This window comes from Octopus sinensis, linkage group LG9, assembly GCF_006345805.1.
Source record: "Octopus sinensis linkage group LG9, ASM634580v1, whole genome shotgun sequence".
NCBI lineage: Eukaryota > Metazoa > Mollusca > Cephalopoda > Octopoda > Octopodidae > Octopus > Octopus sinensis.
The window spans coordinates 73852637-73867055 of NC_043005.1; the positions used below are offsets into that span (position 1 = coordinate 73852637).

General features: G+C 37.7%; 1 protein-coding gene across 1 annotated transcript in view; it reads right to left on the reverse strand.

Annotated features, from left to right (window-relative positions):
* Positions 1–14419, reverse strand: part of LOC115215444 (centromere protein I-like) — a 46827-nt gene that overhangs the window by 12106 nt on the left and 20302 nt on the right. The window contains exons 2-8 of the mRNA XM_029784607.2: positions 13375–13542; positions 10460–10580; positions 8127–8209; positions 6800–6917; positions 3365–3429; positions 2105–2220; positions 136–289 (exon numbers count right to left, since the gene is read on the reverse strand). Of these exons, the coding sequence (XP_029640467.1) occupies positions 136–289; positions 2105–2220; positions 3365–3429; positions 6800–6917; positions 8127–8209; positions 10460–10580; positions 13375–13542 (825 nt within the window). The remainder of the gene's footprint in view (positions 1–135; positions 290–2104; positions 2221–3364; positions 3430–6799; positions 6918–8126; positions 8210–10459; positions 10581–13374; positions 13543–14419) is intronic.

Consider the following 14419-nt stretch of genomic DNA (forward strand, 5'->3'; position numbering starts at 1 on the left):
TGTTACTATCTCACAAAAGACAGTTTGCTTTGGTCTTTAATAAAAATTCAGCCATTATGAAGTGGAAAACAAAAACTAGATTTCAAGCAATATCTTTTGTAAATATGTTCCAATAAACAAAGACAGTAGGCTTACTTGTTCTTGGAACCATAGGCAGAAATGTACCATTATCGCATGGTCATCCTCACAGAGTAATCCCAGGAGGCAGAGTTCATCAATGAAGTCAATAAGCTTCTTGAACTCAATATGAGCTTGAAAATCATCAAAATCACCTTGAAAGAAACTGAACCTGAAAAACGAGAAATACTATATATATGTGGCTGTATGTGGGTATACATACTTACAAGCACAGATACAAATACACAAACGTACATACATACTTACAAATACACATAGATACATACACACACAAAGACAAATACACTCACACATATACATAGATGAGTGAGTAGACAAAGAAGCACATAACATATTTGGTGGGAATAGATATATTAGTATTTGATTCAGTCCCATATAACCTGAAAGTTTTGTAGACTTGTCACTTGAGCATATCTGTGCTTCTACACTTTCCCTACAGAGTTTATTTATTTCTTCTTTTGTTCTGACCCTTTATCTGTCCCTCTCTTGTCCTACAGAACTTTTTCGTTTTCCTTTATGTTACTCCATATTTGTTGGTTTTTTGGGATATATGTAAAATTATTATAATTGTTTTATTTTGTCATTGTCCCGTACATTCGTTAGTTATTTCCAGTGGCTTAAAAATCCAACAATTGTATGTTAACCCTTTCGTTACTGTATTTTTTGAGATACTCTGTTTCTTTCAATCATTTTTAAATATAACAAAGAATTTAGTAAAATAACTAAGTTATCATTCAGCGAGTGTTAGGAATATAAATTGAGACTAAGGTTTGGTGAAAGATTTTAATTCAAAACTTATGAAAACAAGACATTTGTACTACAGAGCCAGAGCCAGTTTTGGCCGGGTTGGTATCAAAAGGGTTAATGCAATTAAAACAATTGTCGGATTTTTAAGGTAAGATCTAAAATAAGGATATGATTTTCTTCATACATTTTATTTGTTGTCGTTAATATTCTGAATTTTTTAAAATTTGATAAAAGGATTATTGGATTTACCTGTCGTGCATGAGGATTTACCTGGGGTCTGTATTCTACTTAACCATTTTCTTTTATATTGAGTCTTTAATTGATATCTGCCAGGTTTTTTTAAAATCCCATTTTTCTTCTAATTATATATATTGATATATATAAATATATATATATATACATACAGACAGACATATAAAAGCAAAGCATATAGGTGCAGAAATAAGGTGGGAAATATAGCAGTGAGACAATAAAAGGCAGAGTAAAATATAGCATGGTTTAGTGGTTAGAGTGTTGCACTCAGGATAGCTAGATCCCGGGTTCAAATCCCAAACTGCATTGGGGTCTTGAGCAAAACACTTCATTTCATGCTACTCCAGATCACTCAGCTGTGAACGGGTAACCTTGCAACAGGTTAGGCCTTCCAGTCAGAGGGAATGATGCCAGCAGGGTGGTATCATTCAAAAGCTGAAAAAGTGCACTGTGTGCAGTGGTGTATAACAACATCCAGTAGTCTGGTTGATCACACAATTTCACAATTATAGCTGAAAGACTTCAACTAAAGTAAACCCAAAATAGACTCAGTGGGATGTGATTGCAATGTAGAAGATTGTGAGGGACAGAACAGGTAAAGCAGCTAATGATGATTTGTTCATGAAAAGCCTAATTATGAACTCGTTCAGCTACTCTTAACAATCAGATGGGTTTCCTCAAGAAAATGTTCAGCCCCAGTTCAAGAAGACATATGATCAAATACATTCTGGCTATTATGATCCTCTCTTTTTTTTTTCTTCTGTCAGACATAGTTTACCTAGGATTACATCACTGAACATGTCCTTCCTTCTGTTTCTTTTCTAAGACAGCAGGGTCTTTCCCCTTAATCCTCCACTAATTCATTCACACACAAATGCATAAAAATGTTTAACAATAAAGCATTCAACAACACCGATAACAGAGAACAAAAAAAAATAGAAAGAAAGAAAGAAGGAAGAATAGATACTCATGTTCCACTGCAATAACACTCTTGGTGGTCTTTGATTTCCTTAACAAATGAAGATGGTGCCATTTATTTATATAATTGGTGACTAGTTCTGTCAGTGTTATTAGAATCCGGCACTGAATAAAACAAAACATTGATTAGTCATAGACATTTACAAGAACTATAAAGAGATTTAAAGGCGGTGCTCCAGCATGGCCACAGCCAAATGACTGAAACAAGTAAAAGAGTAAAAGAGATTAGTATTGTTGTGTGTTAGTAAGTCTCAATTTAGTAAACTAAAGGAATGAGTTTATGTTTATGTGCCAATGCTTTGTACATTCATTGTATCTGTCGAAAGTATTATTTATATCTGTATTTTGTGATGAAGGGCATTGTTAGAGACTGCAGAGAAGGCCTCTGAGTGGGTTTGGGATGAAGAGGGGAGATTACTGCTATTGGGATGCTAAGTTGGGACTTAATATCAATCCTGGCTGGGTCAACTGGGTGAGTGGGGTTTGATGTTAGAAGACCCAAACCCCAGTGGAGACCCTAGAAACATCACTGATGATGCATCCCAGAACATTTGCAAGATATCTCCTCACCCCATATCCCTCTGCCTCCTCTTCCCCAAAGTTTCTCTGCCTCCTTGACACTCCTCACCCTCCTCTCTTTGATCTTCCTGCATGAAACCCCTACACTGCTCTTTCCTTCAATGATTCACCCAGGTTTCCTCTCTCCATTAATCTATTGCTTCCTTCCAAACCCTTTCCTCTCACATCTTCTGCCCACACTGGCCCCTTATGATATTGGATAGCCCACTGCTTTTTCTCAACCCTGTCACTACTTCTGTGAAGTGGTTGAAGCTAAGAAGGGCAACCAACGATAGCAATCAGACCAAAGAGGCCCTTGGTCTATGACACATACACATTAGACCCTGTGAAACAATCCTACCTGTGCCAGTATAGAAACTAGATGTAAAGTGGTTGATATTAGGATAAGCAGCCAGCCATGGCAACCAGGCCAAGGACATTGGTGCAGGAGTCAGTCCATCGACTCATCAAACCCTGTCACACTGACCAACCTGTGCCAGCACAGAAGCTAGATGTTGAGGAAGATGAAGAAGAAGAAGGAAGAGGATAAATACAGAGGTCAAGCATTTCAGAGCATTCTCTTGAAATAAAAAGAAATGATTATCACATTTGCAAAAAGTAAATATCAATTGAAACAGAATGAAGAAGAGAAGAGAAATATTAAAAGAGTAATGCAATATTCTGATTTTACCTTTAAATAAGTTCCACGTCGGAAAAATATTTTCTTCAGGGGTTCTAACAGAATCTGATGGAGTTCTGAATACAATATTTGAAAGGAAAATTAGAAAAGACAAAAAAACGATAGATATCAGTAAGAAAGTAAAGATTTACAATAACTTATCACTGAAAACATAAAATTTTTAGATAATTTCTTCCTTGAATTAAAAGGTTTGCAGGTGTAGCTTTTGTAAAAGCTGCAAACCAGATCCAAAATCTGATTCAAGCCCAGGCTATGCCTGCTCCAATAATCAATTGTGACTTCATCAATTAATATTCTGCAATGGTTCATAATACACAAGATGAGCTACAATAAAGGTACAAGAAATATATATATATATATATACCCAGGCCTATTCCCCATGTTTTAGGCGTGGGTAACCACAACAAGACACACACCAGGCATTCCGTTCATTTCCCAGCTCAAAGAGGCGAGCCCCGTGCTATGCTCGGGTCAAGGCATCATCATCATAGAATGCAATCCTCAGTATCAGCAGTGGGGCCCGACAGCATATGCTGGTTTAACCCCACTGCATCACGTTAGTTCTGTACTCCTTTGAGCAACATCAATTCACTCATCCATCCACAAACACTCTCCAAGCTTTCCTATCATATAATAAATTCTCTTGCCTCTCTCATTTCAACACCTCTAACCACCAAAGCTTTCCTCACTCCACCCATCCACCCATCCACACAAACCGAGGTCTGCTTTTGGTTCTGTTGCCTACCACTTCTGCCTTCATCACCCTCCTTACCATCCACTCTTCATCCATCCTCTCCATGTGGCCAAACCACCTCAACATTCGTCTATCCATCCATGTCACACCAAGAAGACAAGGGGTTGGGAGAAGGTTAGCACCTAATCTCACCCTAGTACTAGGGTCTTTCACGTGAGGTTAGAAAATCTTTATATATAAAAGTGAAGTTGTGTGTCTGTCTCCTACGATTTAGATTCCTAACTACTCCCACATTTTGCGGTGCAGTTTAACCCAAACCGGGTATCTTATAGTCGTGATTCATATCGAGCCCTTCTGGGTATTAGCGCGCGTCTACGATGAGTCTACGATTTAAAAAAAAATTTACCATCATTTTTTTCCCCATTTTAATGCTTTTTTTCGCTATTATATAAGAGAAGTAACTCTCTAAAAATGTCTACAATGAGTCAACGATTTAAAAAAAAATTTACCATCATTTTTTCCCATTTTTAATGCATATTTTTGCTATTTTTTGGCTACAACTCTCTAAAAATGCTTATATAGTTATTTCCCTTACAAACCCGAGCAACGCCGGGCGATACTGCTAGTATTTAATAAAAGCTATTAAAATCTTAATAGAGAAAATTCATATATTAATAATTCAACATTTCACTATTAATCACTTGGTCTCAATGCACGTTTTATGTTAGTATTTAATATATTCTTTTCATTACATTGTTAATATTGAATAGTATTTTGCTTTTGTTTTTTGTTGTTTTTTTTTTTCCTTTTGCTGTTGTTCATCGATCATTTGACTGGAATCTCGAAATAACTTTCTTCTCATTTTGTTGTTCTTTCTCAATATTGGATTCGTTACTTTTGATATATCTGGGTTGCATGAGATTACGAAGGGAAATAACTCCAAAGTTTTTAAAAGAGTTAAGTATCTTTCCCAACAACATTGTTGATCAGTGTCCAAACAATATAAGCCATTTATAGTTCTCATCATTAATGCCCTGATGCAGTAACAGGCAGTGGCTCTCATGGCTTCTGATCTTCACTGATTGGAAGTGTTATCATGTACATATTTTGTCTTGGTATAAAAGATGGGCTACAGCAAATATTCTGCTCAATACCACAGATTTGCTTGTCAGTTGTTTGACCATAACCAGTTCAGCACGGCCCTTGGTGGCTGATGATATGCGCATCATTGATCATGAGCAGAAGTAATGGCAGAGCATCATAGCCACGTGTTGAGAGGATTTCTTTATGGTGTAAATGATTCATCCCTGGAAACATGGGTGTTTCGTTCAACATCCTTAAACAAACCTTATTCAGGGTACTCTTGATTGGGATGGGCTACTCAATGTGAAGAAAATTCTAACATGCTGTGTACTTGGATATGAAATCACCATGTCATGCACATATGCTTGTGATGCATGTGCTTGGCGTACCCTCATCAGGCGGGTAGTCACGATGGGTATACTGGGCTTTGTATATTTTACTCCAGTGTGACTCTGATGGCATGCACTGCCATTTCATTCAATAATAATAATAATGATAATCATGCCCTGATGCAGTACCAGACAGTGGCTCTCATGGCTTCTGACCGTAACAGATTGCAAGTGTTACCATGCGTATGTTTTTACTTGCTGTAAATGATGGGCTACAGCAAATATTCTGTTCAATACAGCGGATTTGCTTGTGAGCTGCTTGACTATAACTAGTTCAGCAAGTCCCTCAGTGGCTGACAATATGTGCATCTCTGATCATGAGCAGGGGCAGTGATGAAGCATTGCAGCCATGTGCTGAGAGGGATTCTTTGAGGTTTTAATAATTCACCTCTGGAAAAATGGGTGTTTTGTTCATCATCCTGCAACAACCCTTATTCTGGGACCTTTTGAGTGTGATGGACTACCCAGCCTGAAGAAAATTCTAATTGGACCCCAACTGCAAGGTCATGTGCTGTTTATCTTGGTATGAGACTATGCCTCACAACCATGTACATATAGGTGTAGGAGTGGCTGTGTGGTAAATAGCTTGCTTACCATCCACATAGTTCCGAGTTCAGTCCCACTGCGTGGTACATTGGGCAAGTGTCTTCTACTATTGCCTTGGGCTGACCAAAGCCTTGTGAGTGGATTTGGTAGGTGGAAACTGAAAGAAGCCCGTTGTATATATGTATATGTGTATACGCTTGTGTGTCTGTGCTGTCCCCCCAACATCGCTTGACAATCGATGCCGGTGTGTTTATGTCCACCGTAACTTAGCTGTGTGGCAAAACACACCAATACAATAAGTACTAAGCTTACAAAGAATAAGTCCTGGGGTCGATTTCCTCGACTAAAGGTGGTGCTCCAGCATGGCCACAGTCAAATGACTGAAACAAGTAAAAGAGTTAAAAAAGAATATAGTTGCGATAAACTGGCTAAAGAAATAACAAAAATAATAACATTAACAATGAAGCCTATCGGGAGACCACCAATAAAAAAAAAGTTCTCATCTAAGTTCAATCAAAGTGATTTACATATCACCATGAATTCAAAAGGCAGTTATCTTTTTTTATTCCATTCCAGAGTTCAGAATTTGCACTTTCATGTCAACAATCTTGACATTCTCTATTTCTGTTCTTTTTTGAGGATAATCAAAATATAATAAATATATTATTAGTAAAACATAAATCATATTAACTACATTTTAAAAACCATATTTACCTGAAAACTTGTGTATTCGGATGTGTGGAATCAATTTAAAAATGGACTGATTAAAATGAAATCCATCCCAGGTATCAAGGAACTGGTACAGAAAATATTCAATAGCTGGGGTGCCTTCCTGATTGGGGTAGAAATAAAATATAAATGATTTAATTCATCACCATCATGCTAAAATAATTCTGTAAGAAAAATGAGGTAAAAAACTAAAAAAAAAGGCCTTATGTCTAAAACTACATTCTCTCTAAAATAATTCTAAATTTGGTACAAGGCCAGGAATTTTGAGGGGAGGAGGTAAGTCAATTTCATACTTCACTGCTGCTTTATTTTATCAAACCCCAAGAGTATAAAGACAAAGTTGACCTCACCAGAATTTGAACTCAGAATGCAGAGAGCCAGAAAAAAAGTCATTAGGCATTTTGTTCAGCTTGCAAACAATTGTACCAGTTTGTAGCCTTAATGAGAAGTTATATGTCCTAAATCACATGTAATGATTGAAACGAATAATTAATTATGCAAAGAAAATGGCAATTATCACCAATACGTTTTGCCACAGTGGCCATAAAGGCAAGAACAGAAAGACCATCACAATAAAAGAGAAATAAAACAGTCTAAAAATAATTAGACTGAAAAAAAATAAAAAGAATATATACATATATAATGCTGGTGCTTTATTACGGTTTTTAGAGTGCTTCAATTTACTTAATGTTAAGAGCAGGTACCAGATCATCTTAAGACTTGACCTCAGTGAAAGCATATTTATCTCTTCATTGCTGTCATAAAACTGAAGCTAAATATCTCTCCTTTGGAGTCCTTCAGTGCCAAAAAATCACAGACAGTTCTCACATATGTTAGTGCTGCTCGGTCAAAGAATGTTGAAAATTGCTCCAAAACTGGTCGTTAACAAAATATCCTTATGCAAAAGAAGCTATGATCTGCTTTGTTGTTCTATAGACAACTGCTGCTCATGCTCTCTCGTACCCTCTACGGAATATGATAAAGGACATTTACAGAAGAAAAATCAATGTTTGACAGATCTTAGAATATGAGGACAGATATACGTATGAGAGTAGAAAAGTCTTTATTCAAAGTTTTAAATAGTGAGCAATATTTAGACAAAAATAAAGAGGAATTCTAAAAAAATTTTTTTAATGATACTGCTATTACTTCCAACAAAAGCAATAATTCAATGTAAATGATATTTAGCAATATCTATAATAATAATGTTCTCCAATATTAAGAACTTTTATTCTTTTCTACAAAAGGAAATGACCTCAAAATAATTTACAATTATCAAAATCATGGAAAATAAAAACGGAAAAATAAATACCTTAACACGACGCATGAAGCCTGCTAACTTTGACAGAAACTCTTCCAGATAATCAGAATATGGTACACTGTTTTCTAGAAGAGCTGCAGAAGAAAATGAAACACACTGGGTTCAGTAAGAATAAAAATCTGAGATAAGATGGCATACATATGTACACAAATATATATATATATATATATATATATATATATATATATATATATATATATATATATATTATTTTATGTGGAAAAATACAAACTGGGACAAGAACGTAAAACATTTAGAAGATGATACAAAAAACATGGAGGGGACATTCGAAGCCTTCAATCTTCAGTCAAGAACCGGATCATCGTAGCAATTTCAGCTGATTAATCTTGAGATCGCTCCGATCCGGCCAGCCCCAAGGAAAAACTAATCTACGAGCATTAGATTTCTTGGAAGAAGGATTGAATGTATACGAAACAGGGACAGAAAAACGGACGATGCCACACGAATATAAAATACAAAAAACAATAATGTAAAAACAGGACAAAAACAGCGGGTGTCTTACGACTAATAAACAGTACAACAAGTTTAGCTGGCGTATTTTGAAAAAATGCCTTTATCGGCAGACGAAGATGACAGATCAAAGTAGAGTGCAAAGTGTGAAAGGCAGAGAAATGTAGGAGAGAGAGACAGAGTGTAGAGTCGTACCAAATTTTATAGGAATATGTACTTACATACAAGGCCAAAGAGGGTATGGACGCCGCTATATATATATTATTTTATGTAGAAAAATACAAACTGGAACAAGAACGTAAAACATTTAGAAGACGATACACAAAACACGGACGGGACATTCGAAGCCTTCAATCTTCAGTCAAGAAGTAAGTACATATTCCTATAAAATTTGGCACGACTCTACACACTGTCTCTCTCTCTCCAACATTTCTCTGCCTTTCACACTTTGCACTCTACTCTGATCTGTTGTCTTCGTCTGCCGATAAAGGCATTTTCTCCAAATACGCCAGCTAAACTTGTTGTACTGTTTACTAGTCGTAAGATACCCGCTGTTTTTGTCCTGTTTTTACCATTATTGTTTTTTGTATTTTATATTCGTGTGGCATCGTCCGTTTTTCTGTCCCTGTTTCGTATACATTCGATCCTTCTTCCAAGAAATCTAATGCTCGTAGATTAGTTTTTCCTTGGGGCTGGCCGGATCAGAGCGATCTCAAGATTAATCAGCCGAAATTGCTACGATGATCTGGTTCATGACTGAAGATTGAAGGCTTCGAATGTCCCGTCCGTGTTTTTTGTATCGTCTTCTAAATGTTTTACGTTCTTGTCCCAGTTTGTATTTTTCTACATAAAATAATATATATAGCGACGTCCGTACCCTCTTTGGCCTTGTATGTAAGTACATATTCCTATATATATATATATATATGTATATATACATACACACACACACATATATATGTACACACGTATGTTAATGATTATTTTGGTATTCATTTATCATCATCATCATCGTTTAACGTCCGTTTTCCATGCTAGCATGAGTTGGACGGTTCGACCGGGGTCTGGGAAGCCAGGAGGCTGCACCAGACACCAGTCTGATCTGGCAGTGTTTCTACAGCTGGATGCCCTTCCTTACACCAACCACTCCGTGAGTGTAGTAGGTGCTATTTAGGTGACACCAACGGCCACGATTGGTTGGTGCTTTTTACATGCCACCGGCACGGAGGCCAGTCGAGGCAGCGCTGGCAATGGCCACGTTCGGACGGATCTCTTTATGTGGCACCAGCACTGGTATCACAACTACAATTTCCATTGATTTTTTTGATCGATTTCGATTGCCTCAAGAAAACAATTTTACACATTAATTTGATGGGTTACTTTCCACTTCCCTACAATACAAATTTATAATTCTTAAACAAGAATACTGTTGACAGAGACTTTGAAGTTTTGGCCAGTTAAGCCATTGTTGGACTATCTGACGATGGCCTATCACCTTAAACTTTGAAATCATTGTCAATAATGTTCTGGCTCACTGCGTGGCACTTTGGGTAGTTGTCTTCCGCTATAGCCCCGAGCAGACCGAAGCTTTGTGATTGAATTCGGTAGGCGGATGTTACTGCCGTGTGTGCATGTGTGCATATAGCTGCTCAGTGCCTCTCCAAAAGAGAGAGAGGGATGTGTACAAATATATGCATGTTGTTTGTTTGTGTATCAACTAAAATCCTTGATGGGCATGCCCCAGTATGGCCACAACTGAAAGACAGAAACCACTGCAAACAAGAACAAAAATGAAAGATGAAACAAGTCTTTTTTTAAAAAGAGACTTCAAAGAGATTCCTGTGAAGACTTACCATCGTAACAAGTGTGGTAGAGCCACCAATTAAACTGGCCTGTTATGTGTCGGTTTTTGTTGTATGTGATCAGGTACTGAAGCAACGGATTATCAATCACAGAACCCATTTGAATTGGGAGCTACAATTAAAGATTAAAAAAGATATTTATGAAAAGACCAAGAATCACTTACTCTTTGACAAAACATTGCAAATGATCCCATGCTGTACTTTTTACACCTGGAAAAAGTTTAGCTCTAATTGTTAGATTTCTTCTGATCAGCATTCTTTAAATAAACAGTATTTACCGATACTGTTTAAATACTGTATTTACCAATGAAGACAGACATTTTTAATAAAAGAAAGCTCTCAAAAAGTGACCCCAGGTCCCATAAACTAATTTCGTTCCTGATGCTTACTTTTTCCAAAATAGGCACAGCTGAGATTAGGGTGTGTTGAATATGCTGGTGTGTCTTTTATGCCATAAATACGGCATTGTATCAGGTTGGAATGAAAGTTTAGTTCGATTTTCTAAATGAAATTTTAGACAACATTTATTAAAGTATTGCTTCTTGTTGTCAATCATGGAATGAAACAAAGAGTAATTTATATTTTCTTCTTTCAGGCTAAAAGAATATTGCTCACAGTCTTCTTTGATGTTCACTTCAATCAAAGAACACATTAGATGTGCTTTACCATGCAAGTTTCATAAAGGTGTCAACGTGAGTGCAGCAGCAGCAAATTCCATTCAGAGTACTTAGGAGATGTAGTAAATGAAAGAAGTTGCAGGAATTGGTTTCCCCTGTTTTCAAAGTGGAAACTTAGGCAATGAGCCAAAGAAAGATCATCTGAAAGCTTTTGATTCCCAAGAGCTGGAAGATGTTATCACAGCAAACCCTGTTCCTAGTGCTAGGGAACTAGCCAAGAAATTCAAAGCAAGCCATACAACTATCCTATGCGAACTGATAAGAATTGGCAAGGCTTCAGTAGTTGGAAAATAGGTCCCGCACGACCCATCTCAAGAGAATCTGCAACAATTTATTGCTTGTTGTGAGTCATTGCTTACACGACAAGTGTCACATGCCATTTTTGGAGAGGCTTGTTACTGGTGTTGAGAAGTGGATCCTTTATCATAGTATTTAACATTGATGTCAATGAATCAGTTGAGGAAGCAGACCAGCTCAGCAACCAAGAGGATGACTTCATCCAAAGAAGATCCTGAGGAATGTATGGTGGAATATTCAGGAAATTATCCATTACAAACTGTTAGACACCAATCTTTACTGCAATCAACTTCATCGTTTGAAAGCAGCTTTGGACAAAAATCACCCATCCTAACAGAAAGGGAGTCATTCTGCATCACGTTAATCTTTTCTACTCCAGGCACAAGGTCCAAAATTTTTGGGGAGGCGGCCAGTAGATTAGATCGAACCCAGTACTTAAATAGTACTTGCGAGCTGGCAGAAACGTTAGCACGCGGGCGAAATGGTCAGCAGTATTTCGTCTATCGCTACGTTCTGAGTTCAAATTCCGCCAAGGTCGACTTTGCCTTTCATCCTTTCAGGGCCGATTAAATAAGTACCAGTTACGCACTGGGGTCGATAAAATCGACATCCGTTTGTCTGTCCTTGTTTGTCCCTTCTGTGTTTAGCCCCTTGTGGGTAGTAAAGAAATAGGTACTTGATTTATCAACCCCGAAAGGATGAAAAGCAAAGTCGACCTTGGCGGAATTTGAACTCAGAACATAAAGACACACGAAATACTGCTAAGCATTTCGCCTGGTGTGCTAACGTTTCTGCCAGCTCGCCACGTTTGTGTGTGTGTGTGTGAGTATGTGTGTGTGTGCATCACGATAATGCTCACCCACATACTACACAATTGACAGAAGATCCCTTGGAAGAGCTCTGTTGAGAGAAATTGCTTCATCGTCCATATTCTCCTGTCCTTGCACCCCATGATTATCACAGAATCACTTGGATGGTCTTAGGTTGACATCAGGAGAAGAGGCTGAAAATAATTGGTATCATACTTTGCATCAAAAACTAAAGCATTTTACAATCACAGCATCTATAAGCTTGTTGACAAATGAAATAAGGTTCTATGAAGGAATGGTCATTATGAGAATAATTAAATATTTCTAGAAACATAAATAAAAACTTTACAATCAGACGTAACTTTCATTCCAACCTGATACTTATTGGTATAAAAGATATGCAACACTTATTCTTTATTGTATCAAAAAATTGCTCTGCATCTGATGCAGCCATACACTAAAGAGTCAGCTAAGCCTAAGTCCACTAGACACAATCACAATAAGTGTTACTAGTAATAAAAATTGAAAGCAAACTGAACTACTAGGGTCTAATAACACAAACTTATACTTTTACTCTTTTACTTGTTTCAGTCATTGGACTGTGGCCATGCTGGAGCACCGCTTTTAGTCAAGCAAATCGACCCCAGGACTTATTCTTTGGAAGTCTAGTACTTATTCTATCGGTCCCTTTTGCCAAACCACTAAGTTACGGGGATGTCAAGCGATGTTGGGGGGACAAACACAGACACACAAACATACACATATACGACGGGCTTCTTTCAGTTTCTGTCTACCAACTCCACTCACAAGGCTTTGGTCGGTCCAAGGCCATAGTAGAAGACACTTGCCCAAGGTGCCACGCAGAGGGACTGAACATGGAACCATGTGGTTGGTAAGCAAGCTACTTACCATACAGCCGATCCGTCAGCAGTTATGAGTAGGGATCACATACCTCAGTATCACATTACCCAGTATAAACCCCCACACATTATACATGTCTTGCATTATTTATTGACTGTGTTATCTTTAAGAAACATTTGTTAATTACCTAAATCCGTGTTTCTCACATAAGGTTTATTTAATCAAAATGGGAAGGAAAATAAGGAAGAAAAGCTGCTCTTACTTGAATTTGATCGATATACTGAAGAAGGTCTTCAAATGTGAGTATCCTGTTGAATGAAACAGTTTCAGGAAAGTGGTCCGGCCTCACAATATCAGAAGTTGGTACATAATCATTTACTGAAGATTGAACCTGAGGAATTAATTTACTCAGTTTGGCTTTCTTTCGAACCTGAAAAACAAGACAATGATATTATTTCACTTTAAGAGAGGTTGGGGTCCACCAAGGTTCAGTCCTCAGCCTCCTCCTATTTATCATAGTCCTCCAAGCAATAATGGAGGAATTCAAGACAGGATCCCCTGGGAGCTCCTCTATGCTGATGACCTTGCTCTAATTGCTGAGTCACTATCAGAACTTGAGAAGTTTCAGTGAAAAGGACACATTACTAAACTTGTAACATTCCTCATAAAACGTTTACGGCAGTGGCTCTCAAGTGGGGCCCATATGAGATTTTGCTCATTAAACAAATCATGTGCAATAAATTGGTTATATTTCTATAATACACAAAATATTAAAATTTCTTTTATACAATTCATCATCATCATCGTTTAACGTCCATTTTCCATGCTGGCATGGGTTGGACGATTTGACAGAGGACTGGCAAACCAGATAGCTGCACCAGGCTCCAATCTGATCTGGAAGAGTTTCTACAGCTGGATGCCCTTCCTAACGCCAACCACTCCGAGAGTGTAGTGGGTGCTTTTCCCTGGCACGAACCTAAACTGCATCTCATGTAAACTGACTCTCTCCCTAATTAGTTGGGCTATAACCCTCTCCATGACCTTCATTACTTGATCCAATATCTTGATACCTCTCTAATTATTTGTATCGAAAGCGTTACCTTTACCTTTGTAGCAATTGACTATAGTGCTGCTACACCAGTCATTGGGTATGACTCCTTCGTGTATCACCTGGTTAACTATACAGCTGACTAGGCTATAGCCGACACTGCCAGATATTTTGAGCATCTCTGCAGTGATTCCTGATGGGCCGGGGGCTTTACCTGTCTTCATACTCTTAATTGCTTTATCTACCAAGGTACTGTCAA